The 23619-nt window shown below is 36.8% G+C and overlaps 1 protein-coding gene across 3 annotated transcripts in view; it reads right to left on the bottom strand.

Moving 5' to 3' along the window:
• Window positions 1–20592, bottom strand: part of LOC100575056 — a 59863-nt gene extending 39271 nt beyond the window's left edge. For all 3 annotated transcript variants that reach the window (XM_003244549.4, XM_008184960.3, XM_029490380.1), the window contains exons 1-6: window positions 20189–20592; window positions 4689–4863; window positions 3358–3524; window positions 1147–2111; window positions 215–271; window positions 49–107 (exon numbers count right to left, since the gene is read on the bottom strand). In XM_003244549.4, the coding sequence (XP_003244597.1) occupies window positions 49–107; window positions 215–271; window positions 1147–2111; window positions 3358–3524; window positions 4689–4850 (1410 nt within the window). In that variant the 5' untranslated portion in view covers window positions 4851–4863; window positions 20189–20592. The remainder of the gene's footprint in view (window positions 1–48; window positions 108–214; window positions 272–1146; window positions 2112–3357; window positions 3525–4688; window positions 4864–20188) is intronic.
• Between the last annotated feature and the right edge of the window lie 3027 nt (window positions 20593–23619).

Below are 23619 nucleotides of genomic sequence, written 5' to 3'. Positions count from 1 at the left end.
TCTAATATTCAATTCCAGCAAACAATGGCGCCACGGTGACAAACTTACCTTTATATAAGTGTTTGGTGGTTCACCGTCTGCACACACCAGATTTCTGCCTCTTTTAACTATAGCACCGAAAGCAATCAAAAGTTTGTTTGTTAAACAATGCAGGTAAAATGCAAAACAGTTTAAAAAGTAAATATGAAGAGTTAATATACATATGTATACTTACGTAATACGGTTAAGTGTGTCGAGTCTTTCAGTTCAATGGATACCTCTAGGCCGGAAGCTAAAACGAAAATGTATTAAGATTAGACTCTAATTTAAGCGCTTGCAGCCGAGTATTCTGGACAGAAACACGAATCCAATACAAATTACAAATAACTATCACGTGCGATCACGTTATATTGAATATTTCGAATTAATATCGTGTTCGGATATAATTTATACTATTGACCGTGACAATTGAATTTCGTCAAAAAAAAAAAATGCAAAAAGTGACAAAAATAATATTAAAAGTTGGTTGGTAATTTTACTTCTGCATATTCCAATAATTGTTTAACGATGTTAGATACCATTATTATAGGTATACATAATATAGGCTATACGTAGTATATTAATAATAATATAAGTCAGTACTATAATAATATAATAGTAATGAAAAACTTAATTTAAATTAATTGTTATAGTTTTTGCGACAATACTAATAAGCTATCACGATCTACATCCATATTGTGCAATACCTTCAAAGTGCAAACTAGATCCAATTCATTACCAGAAACCAACTTTGAAATGGAAAATCGATGTATTATTTAATTTATTTCTACTATACACAAAGTGTCTCTAGTCTATACTGATATATAAAAATAACACGCTGTACAATCAATTATTTCAATCATATCTCCGCTCAGAATTCAAAATTTGTTAGTACAAATTATTTGCACCACCGCAAGCATATAGCTTATCGGAATGAACTGACTTAAATGCATTGTAATTTAATCTACAATATAATATAATATCTATGACTACAATGAAATTCGGTTTTAACAAATAAAAAAATAGATACAATTTTATATGCACCAGCTACTGCATAATATAGTGGGGCAAATGCGCAATGCGAAAACATTAAATCTTTATTTATTCGTGTTTATACAATGCGTATACCTTTGTCGGCGGTGGCGGAAGACGGTTTTTTCAGTGACTTCCGGTTCCGCTTTTTGGCCGACGAATCAGACGGCGGCGGCGAGACGAACGACAGACACCTGCGGGACTTGAGCGTGAACGTCTCGTCGAGCACGGCCGGGCTGCGCGGATCGCTGCAGCAGATGATCTCGTCGTCGACGGTTGTGGACGACGTGGTGGACAGCAGCCGATCGAAGCGGACGCCGGTGGCCAGCGACGGTCCGACGGGCGTCTTCCAATAGTCGTCGGAATCGTCGGCGGCCGACTGCCGGTGAAGCGGCGTTATGGGGCTAGGCGTCCCGATCCGCCGCTGGTGAAGTGGGCCGCCGACGCGGTGACGGTTGAGCGTCGAGTGGAACGGACTGGGCAGACCGTCGGGCAGAGTTAGGCCGCCACCGACGCCGCCCGAGCACTGCCACCACCACGCGGCAACGGGCCGTTTGTTGCCGGCGATCGGCGTCTCCGGCCAGTCGTCTTCGCAGTCGGACGACGATCGTTTTCGTTTGCAGGCCTCCGTCGTCGTCGTTGTCCCGGGAGATCGACGCAACCGGATCTCCGCAAGCCGTTTGGCCAGCGGCGACACGATGCTGAGCCGTTCGTTGTTTCCGCGGACGAACGTGACGTCGTCCATGCGGATCTGATCCACGTACCGGTCGATCAGTCTGGACGCGCGCAGGTCACCCGGACTGCGAGGCCGACCCGTCGGCAGCGTGGGCAAATTTTTGTGCGACAGCTGAACCGGTTCTTCGGCAGGCGACATGGACACGCACAGCTGCTCGTCGGTGGTGGAGGTGACGGCGACGGTAGAGGTGACTTCTGCGGCTGCTGTCGCTGTGGAGGCGAACGTCGCGACAGCCGCGTACGCCGTAGAGATCACGTGGTCAGCCGTACACGGCTTCTTCCGTTTCACCTTGTCGTCCGTCCAACAAATATCGTCGCCGGATCGTCTGTGACAGAATAATATAATTAGGTTAAAAACTACGTTTGATACTGTACACGGCGATGGTTTCAGAACAGCGTAATGACCTCGGTCCAGAACTGTTGTCTGTTCTGATAAAAGTCACAAATAAAAAACGTTTTTGTTTGCAAGTAAGTGCTTTCAAACGATTTGTCATTATTTTTGTGATCCTTACAAATCGTTTGTCATCAAATTAAACGATATTTATGTGCACTAAACAAGTTATCCATGGGCCCGCAACGTCAGCATGTCTGATCTTTGGGGATGACAATACATACCGAAGACTTTAGTTTTTTACGTCGTAAAAATCATAGTTTGCGAAAATAATAATTTCTAAGACGTTATAAAAAAAAAACAGCTAACAATAACGTGTTTACCACTTAAACGGTATCATTACACTGGTAAATCTACCGTGTCACGTTTTGTGTAATTGCGTGCGGTCATGGTTATATCATATATTATTAATAAAGTCATTATGCGTTTGACGAAACAATATCGCGTGTTTCCGGTAAACGCGCGTAGGTAATTGTGCGGTTTATTCGAGCTCGATTATTTGCGATACGTTTACCGGCTTTCGTTTTAGCACGACGAGTATAATAATATAATATAACAATACTGTCGTTGTTATTTTATCGTGTCGTTTAGCAGTTAATGAGATAATAATACATAATATTATTATACATGCGCACAAGGTCGGATTTGTTCCTTAAGACGCCCGGGGCTAAGAAGATTTTCGGGCTAAAAATAATTGGCAAACCTATCCGTTTACCGACGTGGATCGTGTTCATCCGTAAATCGTGTAGGACGATTATAATGAAATAACGAATGGAGGAAAACTTTACTGTGATACCTAGTCAGATGCACGCACATTTCAAACGGTTAAGTGCACAGTCTACAATAATTAATAATATAATATATTTACTGAAGTCGATAACGATTAGACGTTAAAGTAGTGTACCGTGCAACGCTACTCCACCACGATAGTAAATAATATTGTGGTAACTGATTGAGCAGTCACAGACCGCCCGTATACAAATGTATGTTTCTTATCAACCGGATTTTTTGATTTCAACATTTTCAACAATTTTTTTCATCAGATATAGTTCTAGGACGCAAAAATTCCACTTTTATATCAATGACTTTGCGCAAAACCCACAAAATGATAATATTCTATGTCATGAGGACTTATTGACCCCCAACTCGTGCGATCCTCGTGAAAGTAAGATGTGTCTCACCTCTTTTGCACAGGCATCCAATGGACTTCCGTGCAGGGACTTTTCGTTCGTCTGCCGCCCGGCGACATCTGCAACGCCGCCGCCGCCGGGCTGTTATGGTTGCTCACGTCTCTCAAGCTCTCCCGCCGTCGTCGGCGACAAGTCTTCGCTGTTGGTGTCATCACGTCCTATATGTACGACAAAAATGGTTTTATTGTCAAGTGTCGGAGGAGTTGGTTGGTGTACTCAAAATACAAAATACTACACAAGGTTTTTGGCCCGAAAAAATTATCGCAGTTGAATCATAAAAGTTAGTTGTTTATCGGAACTTTGCTGTGTGATACAAACGCGTATATACACCGCTTGGGTACTTATATATATGTATTATGTATGTTTTGTATGTACCCATATACATATTATTAGTTTATTTTTGCTTTTGCTAAAATCACATTGTACAAAAAAAAGAAACCCGTATAAAAATTAGCAACAAAAAAGTATACCAGAACACTCTTAAGGGACGAATAAATTATGCATACGATACTAAGTTATATACCTAACTCACATTATAATAAATGAACTGTGCAGCTTCGTCCGGTCTATCGACTATGTGCTAAATGATGTATATGCGCATCGCGCGTATAACTACTCAGAGAATAAATTTAACGTCGATCGATACTTAAAATGTTTTACGAAATTCCTTTGGGATTTAGAAAAGTATGAGCTGGGCGGAGCGTGGTATTCCGAATAAAATGCCACTTATAATATTATATTTAAATATATAGGTACATGCGACTTTTTCTATCTGCAGACGGCCATGCCATTCTTCATATATTTTATAATAAACTTTTTGATATCGTCTATCGCACCTTTTCACTATAGGTATGTGTCAAAATATCACTTTTCGAAAGCATTTCAATCTGTTCGGGTTATATTATGTATAGAGGTGCCTATTCAATTCAATCCCTTCAATGCCAAAACTTTAAATTGTCTCGACATTGTATGCCGTGTGTCTGCGAAAAGTGGGTACATTCTGTAACTCGCAGTTGCCTACGTTACTTAGTACCCTATATATACATATTTTGGAATTCTGTCTACGGGAGATCAATAATCCTGCAATAATATATAGTTTCATGTTCTGCAAACAGAGTTCAAAAATATGTATTATAGGGCACTGAGGAATATGGATAATTTAACTATACAGTGTACCCCGTTTAAGTGTTTTCGCGGACATACGGTATATATTATATAGTATATACGCATCATATATCTTCTACAATGTTATATTAATACTACTCGACTGGAAGTCAATATTGTCAAATTTTTATTTTATTTAATATATTATTTTAACTTACCAAACACTCAGCGTTTTCCTTGTCATGTTTGCCCGACATTCTGGATGGTCGTCTTCGCCGCGGCTTTTCCGAAAAACACGGCGGCGACTCGTCGGCCACCGTCGTCTGTCTCCACGTCGCCGTTCCCCCGCCCCTCTGTCCGGCCACGGTCCACTTTAACATTGCCGACAGTTATCTGTAAGTGCGAGAAACAAAAAAATTGCATGAATATAAAAACACAGCCGAAAGAGAATTATAGGTATTAATGTGGGGGGGGGGGGGGTTTATTTCGTCGAGTATTCGATTCACACGTTGTCGCTCGAGGTGTACATTTTTTCGTTTTTTTTTCGGACGTCAATCAATCTCGCGCATAACATAATATACGTACACCATAGTCAATTAGGCAAACTCTCGGTTACAAAATTAACCATAATAATAGCGGTATAGGTAGAGTTAAAAGAGAGGGAAAAAATACGAAAAATACACGGTGAGATAATAACCGACGACGCGTCAGTTAGGTACAGCACCAGGTTTCCGGTTGGCTTTATTATTTATTTATTTATTACAGGCGGTTCCGGAAATTGAATTGCATTGTTTATCGCCTACTTAGCATATGTGTGCACGTAAGCGGCGTATCGGCCCATAACCGATTTAGTCGTTTGGAAACGAGAAATGATCTATACCGCAGTCTGTCGCCGTGACAACCGTGCGGTATATACATACCGTATATGAGTGACTTATTAGCATATTATCTGCCACTGAACGACGGTGGCGGCGGCGCGGAGAGGTGGAATAAAAACCGCTCTATTTCGAGGGTAGGTATATGTAAAATGCATTTATATATAAAGGTACATGTGTGAATGAAAAAATAAGTACTCTTTCGTCTATTTTTTTCCACCCTAGAACAATAGGTGGTGCCGTACACAACACGCTATTTCTTTGTCGCCGTTTTTCACCGTACCTATATATATCTCCGCGGCGTGGTACATCGCGCGCATATATACATGTTACTCGGTAACAAGTCGGTGTTTTTTCGATTCTCCCTTTCAGAGTCGTGACAACCCCTTTGCGCCGAGCTCGTAAATTTCCAGGTATACGACCATCCTCGATGCGAAATAATACCGATAGATTATATTCTCCCATGGATTCCTAACCGGGCCACTTAGACTTATTCTTTTGTGTATGATCGCCGTGTCTTTTGTGAGCGATCAACCGTCGTAAATCAGCGATCAGTTCGTGCGGAAATAAAAACTGATACATAAAAAAAAATTAACAATAAAGCGAAAAGAGATACCCTTTGAATATGGCATTTTCACGGCCCGCTTAGTCCCGACGCATCTAATTACAATCTGTAGAACAATATCGTTAGGTATGCGATACGTGACAAACTAAAACGGCAGACTTTGTCGAGCAGACGACATTGTGTAATATAATAGGTACATAACCTACTTTTTATAATTGCGTTTTTGTATTGTAAAATATATAAATCGTAAAATTGTAAGTTCGTAATCGATACTTAACCTAACATCAGTTATATTCGATACACATTTTCAGGTCGTGTTCATGACTCAAACGACTGAGTTTAAGTGAATAGAATTTTATTTTCTGGGGGAAATCTAGAATTTGTCGTTTAATAGACTTAATGGCTCATGACTATTATAATTATATATTATATGTACAAAAACAGTCGTTTTAAATAAATCTATATTAGGGTCTGATTGTTTAAGGGCGTTCTGTACGTATACACAATTTCGATTACATTGACAGTAATATAAATATGATTACATTGAACGCAGTGACCAGAACAACAATTGCAGGGTGAATAAATTCAATAATATATAAAAAAAAAAACGTTAAGATATTATAGATAATATTCGTACACAAACCATATTATAATGCATTCCTAATTATTGTACGTATATCATTAGTACCTATGTCATTTGTACCAATACAAATTTTATAGTTCAGAATTCAGATTAACATAATGTACCTATGAGTACAAGTGCGTGTATATCGTTATTTTTACGGCGCTAATTGTTATTCCAGTTACACGAAAATTATACTATGTAATTGTCAGATCGATAACGTGTTATTATATTCAAATTTTCAGCGGTTGTGTATTTAATTTATAATCCTTGTTGACGTATATAGAATTCATGTAAATAATAGTAGTATAAAATAAAAAATGTACAACAAATTAGTACCACGATTGATATTACCATAATTATATTTTATAATAATTCCTGTAGTTATTTATATACGAGACAAATAATACATAAAAAAGAATACGAATTTCAATTTTTATATATTATAATCCTAATAACTGTAATCACAATTTATTGCCCTCGGATGTAGGATATTATATTATTATTATTATTATTGCTATAACATATACCATTATATTGCGTCGTTTAACCAGTACGAACATATTTTGGATCGTAATCGTAGAAAAACGTATCGACAAAACGCCAGTCGAGTAATAATAAAAAAAAAATGAATTTCACTAAGCTTAGTTAGGTACCTATAATATAGTACATTATTGCAATATATTATATTGTTTAATAATTATTAAAACATTAAACACAAACGATAATGTCAAAATCGATTGGGGTGAAAAACGGTTTCGACGGTAATTACTAATTACGATCGTTAAATCCGTTTTTTCCGGGAGGACCTGTCAGCGACGACGGGGCAGGGGGAGACGCGCGTAAATTAGTATATAACCGTCGTCGGAAGTTATTACGACCAATGTAAGAATTATAGAGACCAAGGTGTGCGTATATACATATACAATAATAATAATAATTGCTCAATGGACTCATATAGCGTCTTATAAAGACCGGATAAATTGCTTTCGACACACATTTACAATGTTTAATATGTATATAGGTATTTGTGTGTGTGTTATTTATCGTAAAAGGCTTTTGCGTTTAATGCATATATGGCCATTCGCCGTATGTCCCATCAGTCGAGGCCCCCCCGTCGGCCGCGGACGGATACGACGGCGTTGTTGGTTAACAGCAGAACGGGCGACGACGGTGGCGGCAATGGTGAAAACCAATATAACAATAGCGATGGAAATCATCGTGTTAAATTGAGTCTCGGACGTCCGAAACAGGTGTGCGATCGCGGGCGCAGGTGGTTTACGGGCGTGTTTTTTTTCGGTTTTATTTATTTTATGTTTTATTTTTTTACGTCAGATCCGTCACTGTGAATTTGAATGCCGCCGCCGCCAGTAAAGGTATACTACACTGCAGGCCCGATCCGGCCGTTATCGCGCGGATGCTTTTATAATATAATATATAGATGCGTTACATATCCATCATACATATACGCCGTGTGCGTATAGGTACATGGACCGGAAACTCCGTAGCCGTTCGATAATAGTATATACGTGCGCTCGTGTGTGTGCAGCGTAGGAAACGCTGTATTATTAAAGCTCACCGACACGTATTTAAGCCACATCAGACTTGCAGCGGACGACACCCCCATGCTAATTTTACCGTTTTCCACCCCCTAGCATGCGCATATACCCCGCACGCCGGCATGGTCCGAAGTACTCCCGTATTACGGTTATAATATTTCCGAATATCGAATAACGTATACTGTTATAAGGTAGCGGCGCGCATATAGGTATACGTTGTTTCGAGAGGGATAGGGTGCAATGTGCATCGGGGAACGGCGTCACAATCGATGGGATTTATCCGAAAAATTACCAGTCATGCACTACGAGCGTGCAGCGAGCGGAAGAGTGACGGTATATAGAGGTAAATAATAATAGAAATAGTCGTAATGATATAAACACACAAGCCACCCCGACGATGTTCGCTTACTTGTTTTGCGGATTTACAGTTGTTTGTGTTCGTCGCCGTCCGTATAGGTCATATAGGGATAGGCGCGCGCCGGGGAGTCTATAAATGCAGATAATCATATATTATAAAGTATATAAGTATACATGCGTACGCTGCCGATATATATGATTAATCGATCGAACGGGGTAACTGATACGCGTGCTTCTGACGTCAAGTATAATAATAATATATATATTTGCAAATGAATTCATAATAGTACATCGATTAGATATTGTATCTAGGTGTAGTAGTATTATATTTCACACGTATAAATGAAGCACAATAAATAAGGATACAGAATATACAGGTTTAATAAATAATAATTTGCAATCCTCCGATATGCTGAGCTTATACTATAATATTATTATTTTTTTCCACTCGAGAGTTTTTAAATATAATTACTGTGAGAAAACTCAATTACAGCGACAACGAGACATAACGAAGAGCGTATCCGAGATGTTATCCGTCGCAGTAGATGACGCCGCGCGGTGTCTTACGTCCGGGCGACGACGGCTTTGGGACACTTGTCACACGATATAAATTATTAATAATTGATATAACGTAGAGCGGCGACGAGGAAACACCCAGGAAGTTCCCCACCGGAGGTCCGTCGTATATATTCGTGCAGCAGTAATACGCGTCTGCCAACAAATTAAAAAGCATTTTTTCATTCTTTCCATTTCTCGTCCGCCGAGAAAATTATAGTAATTACGTGTCATTATAATATTACCTATGTAGGTGGTACCCATATACGTATCGTGCGAAAAAAAAAATACTGAAACAATGAATGAAGTAAAATGTAACTATTTCAAAATAAGACGACCAATTTTTGAGTAGCAACTTTTTTTTTTAAACCGATCATCGAAATTGTTTGGGTCTAGATATTTTATATCATATTATTATTATTATTATTATTACTATACAATATTATGAGAGGCAATAATATATACAAATAATATATTAAACGTATTAATAATTTTGTATTCAAATATTGAAATGATCGTTACCGACATGAATAGCTTTGAATTTTTAAATCATATAGGGGACCCGTATATTTTTGTACATGGTTTCATTATTATTATTATTATTATTATTAAATAATAAATATAATACCCACCCGTGTGGGTTTGTGGTTGAATAAATTCATATTTCCGTTTTTGAAAACGCAAAAACTGCAAAAATTAAACTGCACATTGTAGTATGTGCTTATAAATGGATATAATATTTTAAAATTATATTCCTAAAATTGAACGACTCGTCACGCTGAATAATGAAATATGTATTTTTAAATGACATTGGAAGTAGTTACAGAATAGAATTGAACACTCTTTGAGGACGCTCTTTTAATGTTTATTTACAAATCATACATAATATAATAATACATAGTATAATAATAATAATATTAATATAATAGTTCTTAATTTTGCAAAAAAAAAATAATTCGTACATATCACAAGTCAGTAGTATTTGCGACACCCCTATATAATAATCATAGAAAAATGATGGTATATTAATTTAACGACGTTAAACTAAAATAGATAAGGAAATATGAAAAATGAACTATGAATAATAATCAGGGGTAGTTTAATCAATTGTAGTTATGTTATTTATTGTAGGTAAAATCGTGGTCTGCAGTAATACTTATTTTATCAATTTATTTATTATTATTTTTTTTTAATCCACGAGGATAGTTCAAAAAAGATTTTCAGGGAGGGGGGATCCAGTTGTAAAACCTGCAGCTTGTATACAGCTGCAGCAATCGTTTAAACGTATTCGAAATACATTATTATACTCTAAGAAGCCGTATAACATTATTTTTCTAAAGACCGTCTGGACTGACCTAAACGTCGTCAATATTGTCGAGATTGTGTTTGGACGTCTTCGCACAACGCGCAGGTATCCTACAATACGAAGAAACGTCTTTATATGCTGTCACAGCATTTATTTTTAAATGTTTACACATTATTGCTCTTTTATAAAATCGCTATAATATGTATAAGTGTAAACGTAAAATCCTCGTTCTTCTATTATTTATTGTAAACGATTTTTGCCCACTGGTCCGACGACAATGCCAATCGAAACGATTACTAAAGGACACATCACATTTTATACAGACGATCACTACTACACATCACATGTGCTTGTATATAAAAACATTTGTATTATTATTAGGGATATATTATACATAACAACATACCGTTATGGTCCGTAGAGCCCTTGTGTCATGCATTTATCAGAAATAGAAATGGATTTCTAATACACATTTGGACGGTTGTCAATATGTCAAATGCCATTACTTCCACTAATGTTTGATTTTCGATACGCAGTTTACGAGGGATGTGTACAAATTTCGACATTTGACCGTTTATAAAACGTTTTTCAGTCATTTTTTGTTAAAATCGAACGTGAATGGTACGAGTGTAAATAGGGTCAGTGGCTTTTTTATTTAGTTTGGTATTATTTAGCGAAACGCGTGTAACATGGTCTTTTTCCATACATTCTCGCCCGTTCGCCTACAAAATAGACTCGTCTATATACCTCCTGCATTCACTTTAAAACGTACGTAACTTGGTATTTGAACACTTCGTGGAAATAAACTTAGTTGAATACAACATCAAAAATATTTTCATATAATACATAACATCAAATATATTTTCACATAAGTTTTTTTGTTTTGTTTTATTTTCATGTATCTAAAAATTATATATCCTAAAAACGAATAAAAAGTTTGTTTTGTGCTTCATTTAACTATTGTATGACGATAAAAAATTCAGAAAAATTTGTTCTATACCAGAATTATTGTATTGTGTAAGAAAAAAATAGTTGAATTTTTCGTTGGTACAACTGCGTGCGTAAAAGATTTTGAAATGTTGCGAACAAAATGTCTCGTATATAATACGCAAACAAAGAAACACGTATTTTTTATTTTAATTTTTTGAACGACACAAGATATCGTATAATTTAAGCATACCTACCTATTATATTTTTATAAAACAAACAGTTCGTATAAGAAACAAGTAATTCTTCATTGTTTTTTTTTTTTTTGAACAACACAACATACACCCTGCATAATATTTTCGTACCTATACCTATTTTATAAAACAAACAGTTCGTGTAAGTAACCTAATGCATATAGTTAACAGTGTTATACGCAGGTAAAATTATAAATTAAACTTTTTGATATGCAATATTATATGTATTGTTTTGAATGCATTTATTATAATATGTAAGTACCTATGATATACCTCCTACATAATAATATTATGTTATGTTATATACTTATATCGCACTTCCTATATGGCAAGGTGATAACGATTCGTTTATTATTGTTTTCCCTAAGTAGGTATCGATTACGCGTATCATATTTTCATTTCCTCGGCTTTGAAATGACGAATGGATTGTTTTTCGCGAACATAAACATATATAATATATCACTGTATAGCGTAAACGCCGTACGATCGCATTGTTCGTCGAATTTCCACTACCACCTACTCCTCCTCGGCATACATAGGGTACGCACACGTGGTTTCGGTTACGGGGTAATTGAATATATAATATTATTTACTCGTTCAAATAATAATAATATAATAATAATAATAATAATAATAATAAATATTACGACCATAAACGCATGAGAAATGGGTGAGAACGTCTAAGGTCAAAACGTATCCGCTCACAATCATATTGTTATACCCACATATAAATACCGAATTCGCGGTCTGCGCTCGTTCAATAATAACTACGTATCCGTTACGTCAAAGGAGTGCGCATATAGTTTATACCACCGCGGCCGAAGGTGTCCGAATTAGCCCATAGAAACGTCAATAACCGTTTTTTACTTCTCTTATGCGCCGCGGACGAAAAACCCGTGTTTATTTCCGGTCCACGTGCCTATATATATATATATGTGTGTGTGGGTAATACTATGATATTATATTATACGAATGCAACGCCGTGATTACACTCGCGGGCAATGTAATTTGTACGTTTCCGTTTCGGATCGCATTACCCCGCGCGCGTGCAATAGTTTAATATAATATATATAGGTACCTAACCTATACTGCCGGAACCATTTCGGCGGAATGCCGATGGCCAAATCGCGAGGAACGGGGTTAAAGGACAAATCTGAGGATAGCGAAACACCACCTGGCACATCCATCCAAGTATAGACCATCTGCTGCGCGATGCGGTAACAATATAATATATAAATAAGAACGAAGAAGCGTGCCCGTCCGTTGCGCGACATTATGTCCTGGAAATCTTGTGAATTGTGAACGTTATTATATATAGATGCGTATATACATATATATAATATACTATATGTCTATATACTAAATACTTATATATTATGGTGTGTATATATATATATATATATAAATGAACGTATTTTTAAGGAAAAAACACCCCATGTACCTATATTATTATGCCTCGTATACGCGTATATAGCAGCTGAAAATGTTATTCGAAGAGTCTAACTGAATTTTAAAGAAACTCAAACTATTTTTTTTTTTCGTCTCAGGAATTTTATCGCAAACTGCATAACTTAGATTCTACGAAATTACATGCTATGAAAAAAAATTATATCGAATACCTGCCTATATATAAGACAATATATTTATCTATATAAATTATCTACTACGCTCTCAAGGCTTCTGTTTTTTCATATTTGTTTGTTGTTGTAAAAAAAGTCGAATTAGCTCTACAGCAAAGTAGTAAATAATAAATATATACACTAGTTGTAGCAGAAAGAATTGACAAATGTAATTATCCGAGTACAATAATAATAAGTACTTAACTTTCTTCTAATCGGTACATGAAAATTGTTTATTATTTTTTATTAATGATCATAATAATCATATTTAAATGTACCTATTTATTAGTAATTTAGTGTAATAGAATTTGTAATTATTTAGATCGTGCAAAAAGTTACATTTATTTTAAAGATTAATAATTACTCCGGAGTAATCGGTTATTACTTATTAGTTTAAATACCAGACGATTTATATCAGTGTTATTTGAATATAGTGTATATTATTTTTATTTTTTTAAACCATAATTAGACTATACAGGTACTTTAGTCATAATAATATATTATTACGCCGTCGAAATTATTCATTAGGTACCTTTCTAAAGTTTAGGTAAATTGACACATACATCAAAATTAAAATCTAAGCTATACATGACGATTTATTCTTCGTCGCCACGTAACCCCTAACCCGCGCAGTGGCCCGAGACGACCCGTCCAACGGAAAAAAATACGCTCGGTATTATATATTATTAGCATCTCTGCGGCTATACATATAAAATATAATAAATTAGTTATTCGGTTTTAGATAACGACCGCGTGGACTATATGGTGTGCGGTATAGACGCGTTGCATGTGAGAAAAAAAAACAACAGCGATCTGGGAGGGCGAAATCTAAATAATATTATAATGCAAACACACAATGATCATACTAATTTGCCGCCGCCGCATAGGTACACCTCTACCTATGCATAATATACGCAACAACAATATATACTGCAGTAGGCAAAGGTACCCTATCCGCATAGTATTATTATTATTATGTAAAAATATAATCGGAATGAATATATTATTATTATAATTCGGAAGCAGAGGTGGCACAGTATATCGCCGAACCTACCTATATATACCATATGAGCATTGAGCGCACGGCCGGCCCGGGACTAGTTTCCCAAAGGGTGTCCGCCCCAAAGACGTCGGTGCGCCCCATCCCTCCCGCCATAAGCAAGCACACACGCACACACACACATTTACATTATGACGTATAGACGTACCGCGAAGTGTTTTAATCCGCAATAACTGTCTGGGTTTTACGACTGTTGGTCACCACCCCGCCCCGATGAGCATAGTGACACTTATAATGTATATCTCTGTATATGCGCCTATTATTTGCGGAGTCACCTGACTCGTTGTCGTCGTCGCCGTCGGACTTTCAAAATTTACGACCCGATCGAATGTGCGCGTACCTATATATTATAATGGTAGGTACGCTTCCGATAATATTATATTATAATAATAATAGGCATATAGGTACCTATATAAGTAGAATAATACACCGAAAGTGGTCGCGGCGGTATAGAACGAAATACATAAATTTAAATCGGCGGCAACGGCGAGTGCAGTGTTGGTGAGCGGGGGGTGGGGGGGATGGTTGATGGGAAAAATTTCGGAAATCCCGGACAAAAGAGACGAAAAAACCAGACGTCTGATCTTTTGTGGATTGCCCCTCTGTCTGGCCGAAAGGCGCTTCACTTGACCTTTTTTTTTGCGCCTCGCTCACTCCGACTAACGTTCGGGGGGTCGCATCCCCTTGCAGTCGACGTCGGCGGCGGCGGCGGCAGGTTAACATTATTATATAGTATATGTATACTATATGACGTATATGTGTACATAGGTCTTATGCATGTATATATATATATATGTCATGTACGGAGGGTCGAAGAAAAGACAAAAAAGACTGCGTGTTTAATGCGCAACCGTGATGGGGTGCCCCCGGGGGGAGAGATCCAGTTTTCACCACACCACCTATGTTGTTTGGCCCCGATTGGCCCGAGGATTTTCTTATTCCCATAAAACGTTATTTATAACGTTTTAAAAATCGTAACGGACCGGTTCTCCTTGTTTCTGGCTTCTTCTCACTCGCTCTTTTTTCCGTCTCTCTCCTACTCTCGCTCGATCGGCTCTCGTTTTTTTTTTGTCTGGGTCCTTTGCTTGTATCGTGCCCGAGATGCGCCGAGATACGAATCTGTTTTAAATAATAATATTGATACGTCGTGGTAATTGGACAGTATCAGGAGGGGTCGCCGAGATAAATATTACACTTCCAGTTTGCGTCTGCGAAACGCGTAATCGGTAATCGGCTTAACCCTTCCTTATCGACCGATTAAATCAATGTCGACGAACGTTTGTTCGATTGACAACGATATAAGCATATATTATAGTCGACCACGAGGTCTTGTACTGCAACAATATTGAACAATCTCTATCGTGGTTGATATTATGAAATACACTCAAAACCGTCGGTATTCGAAATTATTACGAGATTATAATTATTTTAAAAGTTCGCTTCTAATATATTATAGGTACTCGTAGCTTATGTTGTGAGGCTCATTTACAAGTATTCAGTTTAACAACAGCCTCTACGTTTCGTCCGAAATCGCGTTGCAAATCGTAGTTTGCAGATGTTTTTATCGCTCGTCACAAGCTGCAGCACTTAATGATCACATAATATTTTGAGACAATCGATAACGATGCGATTAAACGCGTATAAAAAGTTTCGTTCCGATCTGCAATCACTTTAATTACCGCGATTCATGCGCGGAATACGTAATTTAATATAATACGTAATTATATAATGCGTTACAAAATGTCTTCAAATAAAATATAGGCTGCAGTAGCAACAACCGTTTGGCGGGATTCACCTTCCATTTCGGTTTTTCGATCCGTAGGTATATACTTTTTTATATTAACATTAGGTATAGTCGTCTAACCCGATTTGTTGTTTTTGATTTAATTTTTTTGTTGTACCCACCCAAACCGACGACCGGTCTGGAGGAACCATCGAGTCGGTCGGTATATGCCGCGCCGACAAAGTGCAAACCGGTTGTCCGCGACCGGCCGACCGCCGCGCGCATCTTCTGCAGTCCGAGGAGTCGCGCAACAATGTAAGCATTGTACACGCTCGTACACCGGTCACGTGAAACCGAATTTCTCATGGGCCGGGCCCCGTGAATAATATGATGATGATAATAATAATGATAATCGCAACACGCGGAATGTCCAGCTGTGCTGTGCGACACATCGTATTATTATATAATAATATCGCGCACATTGTGACACATTGTGTTCCGTATATAACACTATAACTGTTGCCCCGGTCGGCCGGTGATTGTCTCGGGGTGCGCGCGCGCGACCGAATCTTCCTTACGCAAACACGCACACCACGCGACCTTAAAAAAATAATAATAATTTATATAAACGTTATCAAAAGACGACGCACACGTGTGCAGTGTGCCGCAGTCGTGTTGTTGTGACGACGACGCCCATTTATACGTTACAATACGGCGTGTCGTAAATCTTCCATCGAAATACGAATCCTGCGGTGCGAAAATCGTCAAGAATATTATAATAATATATAGCGTCGGCCAACGATGTGCGTATGTCGCGAATTTTTCGTTTAGATTTTTTCCAAAGCCGACGTCCAAAGAAAATGATCGAATATATCGCGAAGAAAAATAATCTACTAAAAAACAAACGTCGTACCTATAGGCTATAGGTAATGGCTACAACGACTGACAACGAACGTTTAAAGACCGAAACGATTTTGATAACACGCCTTATTTAAAATTTATATAATCGTAGCTGGACGGTGTGTACATGCAACGCACGATCGATTTAAAACCCCACCGCAGACGTTAATGCCGGTAATAATAATTAATGTAAAAATCAATGTCTTATAGAAATATACAAACATTTAAAGTTATCGATTCGGTTTGAATTATGTATTTATGTCACGGTAATATGTACTTAATAAAATGGAGCTCCAATAGGGAGAACATAAATATTAAGAAAATAAACAGAATTATTCCCGCCAATAAGTATAGTGTATACCTACATATTTGAAAAAAATGAGAGTAAATATATTTATTATTACGTCGGTCCCTCGCCCGAGAACAGTTTTTTTTCTTTTTTAGAACTGCCAAACAACGACAACGGCGTGTATGACTTATATTATATTAAGGTGTGCAGAAACGTATATATAAGTATACACCAGCGAGAGACCCGTAAGCGAGTTTGGGGGAGAGAACGACGCGTATTTTTCACCCGAAAGCGCCCCCCCGCGCTCATTGTGCGTCCGCGGAGAGAGAGAGAGAGAGACGTGATTGACAAGTACATTTGCATTATACACCGGGCGCGGCAGTTCCGGAGCCCGTCGCCACTACCACCGCCACTTCCACGCCACCACTGCCTCCGGTGTCACCAGATCCCTATGCAATAATATAGTACGCGTCACGAGACGTGGAGTCTAGACGTGACGCGGGCGAGTGGCGGAGAGGAAACCAGTCCGGTGTGTGGCATTGTTGTATGGGATTTTCGGAGCCCAGTCGACGGGGTCTTGCCGCGGTCCAGCTTTCGGAGCACAATGGAGCCACGGCGCTGTGCGTAATTATTATTATTGCTGACGGAAATCAGCGGTGGTTGACCGAGTGGTTAAGACCGAAAACCGGAACGCGGGTTGGATTTCCGTGTAGGTAAATACATACCTACGATCCGTTTCGACCGCGGTCCGTGTCATTAAATCGGTTTCCGATATTATAATATAACATTATATACCTAATAATTATATTATATACCAACTCTGCGGGTATGATAACACTAAGCATAATAAATAATAATAGCGTACCTAGGTAGGTATTGATAACAATAACATGCACGATATTATAATATTACGGCGAAATTATTATAATATATAGGTCACCCATAAACCCAGCCATTTTAGACCATCATAAGTAATGTTGTGTATATACCTAATAAGAAACGACTTTTTGATAAACGCACGTTCAGCTGTCCATCCAGTGGCGTATCCAAAATAATCCCCCCCCCGCATACGCCACTGTGACATCTATTCATTATTGTTATCTCCAAGGATGAAGATTCATACGGTTTTGCGAAGACCACGTAACAGTCAGTTATTTGGAGGAACGGCGTCTTTTGAGAAATAATAAGTATACACCATTATGTTAATATGTTTATATTGTAATGATTCTTTTGTTATACATGTATTTGTGAATATAAGACGTAACATTAAAGAATTTTGCAATGCTTATCAAAATTTTTTTTATAAATTTCTCTCAAAAATTATTAAAGTTGGTACGTATATAGATTAGCATGTAAAACAATTTCAATATCTGTAAATAAATTGTATGTAAATTTGAAAATAATCGTTATCTAACAATAATGTTTATCACGCTACCTAATGTAAATAATAAATGGCGTTATGATTTTGTAGGTATTTGGTATACAGGTAGGTATCTAACCTGACCCACTCTTACTTTTACTTTTTACGCTAAGATAAATTTATTTAACATCGAGTCTAATAGTACTTAGGGGTGCGTATTGCGTATAGGCATCTCTAATTTAAACATTTTAATATTGTAACGTCCGTTTGATAAGATAACCGTGCATTGACAAATTGCGTTTTCGTATGGGTAGGTGCGGTATAACTACGCCGTAATGAAATGCCTACGATGATTTTCCCTGCAGTGCACACTCGTCGCCACTACCACTACCGCAGTCCTATGCCCGTGTGTTTTCAACGTGTGCTAATTTATTCCGCCCTTCGTCAGCCGGGACGACACACAATACAATAGACTAAACGTGCGGGAACACACAAACGTCCTTATCTGATGATCGTACGTATTTCAAATTCAATGTGTACATGGCATTCTTTGCCCGAGCACGCGCCAAGAAACCGTCTTATTAGTTACAATAATAATAATAATAATAATAAAAATACGAAAAAAAAAGTTACCCCGCAGTTCATAAATATCAACATTACAGTGCACTGCGACATGTTCCCCCGACCATATGGTGAAATATCATTTATAAAATTGTTATAATTTGAAGTAGTCGCCACAGTTATAGTTGACAGACGTGTAATTATATAATTGTTTATGAACTAAGTGAATTTATCTATGGTTCAATGCATGAGATTCAACGAAACAAAAGCAAACCAATACACTATAGTGTCAGTGTACAACCCAGAAAATGTCCTCCCTTATAAGTTATAGTTTAACCACCAACCTCTCCCACTGCATCAAAGTATCTACTCGTTACTTAGGAGTGACACTTGACAATGTTTCACCTCGGCAACACATGTAAATACTTAATGACAGAAGCAAGCTAATTAACCTACAGTAATTAGTATAGCACTACTTTACCTCCTAACATCCAAACACGCCAACTTGAAATGCATAATAATCTACTTATTTACAGGCTTCTCCTCAAACCATTATGGTCTATGGATGTACACTGACTACACTAAATATATATATATACAAGTCTTGGGGCCACACAAAACAATAGAATATCATAACAATTTATTTCAATCTAAAACTTTTGGGAAAATAATAAAATCTTCCTTCAATGCATCAAACCATACCTTAAATTATGATCTTAACATTCCTCTGGTTTCTAATATAGTATTAGTAGGTACTAGGTTGTTATTATCAGTGGATTGGGTTACGTTACGTTTCACCCACGTGGTATCACGCCATCTAAATTCTATATAAACAATGTATATTTGAATACATTAGAATGTATATAAACATATCGTAAAAACTGTAAATAATGAATCAATTGTTTTTCTAAGAAATCTAACCAAGAAAATACACTTTTATTCGTCATTTTAAGGACTATTATGTGTTTATTTATCAGCTGAGATAAACATTTAATTGGTTCGGTACAGTTTAAATACTTATCTTCTAAATATAAATGAAATGACACGAAATACTATAACATAGGTTATATTGATCTGATTGTTCGATTTGTGTAAATATGGTGCGTATAGACGAGACGTTTTGGCGGGATTTCAAGTTGCCCAAGATACATGTAAATATTAATAGGTGTAGTATATTATTACTTACATTTTATATTCTCGTACATTTGTCAGATCCACCGATGGTCTCGTATCCAAAAAGTCTGTGTCATCACATCGACAGGTAATATAAGTGTACAAGTGAGTGTGTGTTTGTGTGTGTGAAAAATCGAAAAAAATAAATATTAAAATGTATCAAATGTAATATAAATAAACGCAAAACGTGTAAAAAAAAATATCGAGTGTACGGATACTGTAGGTAATAAAGTTGTGATTAAAAATATATATATATATTATATCATGCAGGTACAACCGGTGTGTGTCGACGTTACTTTTAAATACTATATTATACAAAAAAATATATTATTTTCATGTTGTGTCAACCGGTGTGCGCGCGCGCGTGGGTCTGACGTGCAGCGCCAAGAGTCAAACGAGAACTGAACTCTGCCGGTAGTCGAACGGCGGCGACGACGACGACTGGTTCGAGCGCGCGCTTCGTACGTAGGTATATAGCTGGTAGAGCGAGGTACCACCATATAACATACACCTATATACACACATATGAACGATATATATATATAATGTATATGCACGATGTATATACAAACGACGACGACGTGTTATTTCCATTGCCATTTCGACGATTTACAGCTGCTTGCCCTGCCCCATTATATGCACGTTATATATATTATTATTATGTACATGGTGTTCGTAATATAAATATATATATATATAGTGCCGCGCCACCTTTTGTGTCGTACTATTTCGTTCCTTTTTTTTCTTCTTTTCTTTTCTATTTTTTTTTTTTTTTATAGCATTGTAATACCTGTGCCTTTTCGGTGTTACCTGCAAGCGCGCGCGCGCGCGCCAGCGCACATATAAGAAACCACCCCGCACGGCATTTTATTTAGAATCGTTTGCGGGGATCCAATAGGTATGCCTACTTTTCGCGTACACGCGTTTATATACATATATAATATATGTATATAACGCTCCCGATCGTTTTCTCGGGGCACGCTCGTCGTATGGTATAATAATAATATGTAGCAATGCGATATTATATGCATATATTATTATGTATATCATGAATTATGATACTCGTGTAGGCCAGATTGGTTGGGTTAGGTTAGTATATTGTATTGTGTTTAATTAACAACGTTTTGTCTAAGAGAACCATTTCGCACCGAGATAACGACTCCATTATAACTATACATATTATAATAAATTGTGTACAACTATTTCATAACGTCATTATTATGTATTATACAGCAGTACCGACGACGACGACGGAATATTGTAAGGGATGAACGATGGTCGTGCCTTACGAACAAACGCGCGTTCTGCTTTTGTGGTGAATATATATCAGAGCCGTGGGACTCGATCGACCCTTATATTATAGCATAAACTTGTTGTCGGAATATAGTTTGGAAGAAAACGTATATATATAGATTTAAAGCTCGACGTGTTAGTTAAGACTACTGGAACTTGGTGTCGTGGACGTTCGTATACAGCTGCTGCCCTGCGTTATAATGTTATAATAATATGTGAGAATTCTGTTCGATTACTCGGAGACGCATCGCGTTTTTGGACGTAGCTCTCAAAAACCTGTTACGAAAAAATATACAATTTTAAGCCGAACTATTTATGTTTTATGAATTATGAGCTGATGACATATTCAAATACGCAATTTAAACAATACAAATATGACCGCAAGCAAAATAAACGCTAAACAACTATATAATATATTATATTATAATAATATGTTAAAAACATTTCGGTTTTCTTATATGACAACAATGAAAAAATAATTTTGTATCTTCGCGTTAAAAGACTTATAATGGTATAATAATTTATTGTATAATTGAATAATACACTTCTCTTTTAAATTGGTTATTATATTCTACTCACTACCCCTCAACACAGAACATTTCAATTATTTCCTGTTCTTTGTTTAATTTGTGTACCCATTTAATTAAACGTATTGTTATCTTACGATTCACAATCTTGACCGATGATGTAGTATTTTTTTTTAAAAACCATACAATTTTTTTAAAATATATAACATTTTTGTGACTTTAGACTTGATTCTTTTAATAAAGTTCATGTCATCAAACAATAGAAATTGATAAATGGGTCTTAGATTATTTTAACATAATATAGAATTTCAGTGAAAAAATTTGTAACAATAATTGCCATTAACATTTTTATAAATAATTAGCCATATAGGTGTATACTATATAGCATGTGTCAGTCATGACCATATTGATTAATGTTTTGAATCAGCCATCCGGTATTTTATTTAATAAAGGTGATCAAATATCAAAATCATAAGTTAGCTAGCAATGTTTCATCATGCAGAAAGTATATTATAATAAAACCCTTTTAATACCATACTGGGTATACTATCTATAACCACTGGCCCGTTAACTTTTTGACCATACTGTTCTCGCTGTATATACCTATAATAATAATTAATAGTTATACACAATACATATACACAACTCACATATGAACACGCGCGTATGTTTATATACGATATACCTACTTATTATTAAAATTAGTTTACAAACCCATCAATTTTATAGACAATATAATATTATAATGAAATAGAAATAAAATAGATATAAAATAGAAATGGGATAACTATAGGTAGGTACCTACCAAATGCCAGTACGATTCGTTTTTACCGGTTTTATATTTGCGTGTAACATTATACCTTTTCCTTTGTTGTACAATCGTAATAAAACAAAACAGTGGATTTAACAATGCACAAACTCGAGCATTAGACAAAAAACTCGGAAGTACCTATTTACTCACTCGCGATTTATATGACACTATATTATACATTACTTGGGACGCGGTCAATTATAACACACTTGAAACACTCACTAATGCGTATACCCACGATGGAGACAATAGATAATTCATTTTACGAATTAATTATAAAAACATTTTATACAAGCGTAGAAATTTAGCGGCGAATGATACTCCGGACAGCAAGGGGACACGAAAGCGGCCACGTGATGGGCGTTTAACGGCCCATGAATCGCAGTTTGGTGTCATTCGCAGTGACTTTAATGCCCGTCAACCCCGCCGCCGCTGGTAGGTAGCCCATTTGCGACCGAGGGTGCGGTTCGTCTGGCCCCGTTTACAGTGTGCATATAATAATAATGATAATAATAATAATAATAATAATAATAATAATAGGTAATATACGTATACATTAAATGTCATTATTGCTATTACCGGTGCAATGGTTGCAGTGAGCATGAAAAGTAATCGTTTTATGCATATTACATGTTTCCATAGCGAGCAAATTGTCATAACATTATATTATTGTATGTGTTTGTATATTGTATTAATAAAAAAATAAAATAAGTGACTATCATTTCAAACCTGCAGAATATGTATGCGAGTGTATTGTGTATGCGATTGTAAATAGTAGTTGTTAAAAGGCAGCAAGCGTACCTCTATATAATA

The sequence above is a fragment of the Acyrthosiphon pisum genome, chromosome A2, assembly GCF_005508785.2.
Source record: "Acyrthosiphon pisum isolate AL4f chromosome A2, pea_aphid_22Mar2018_4r6ur, whole genome shotgun sequence".
NCBI lineage: Eukaryota > Metazoa > Arthropoda > Insecta > Hemiptera > Aphididae > Acyrthosiphon > Acyrthosiphon pisum.
The sequence above is the reverse complement of the archived record's forward strand: the minus strand, read 5'-3'. Positions and strand labels throughout refer to the sequence as shown.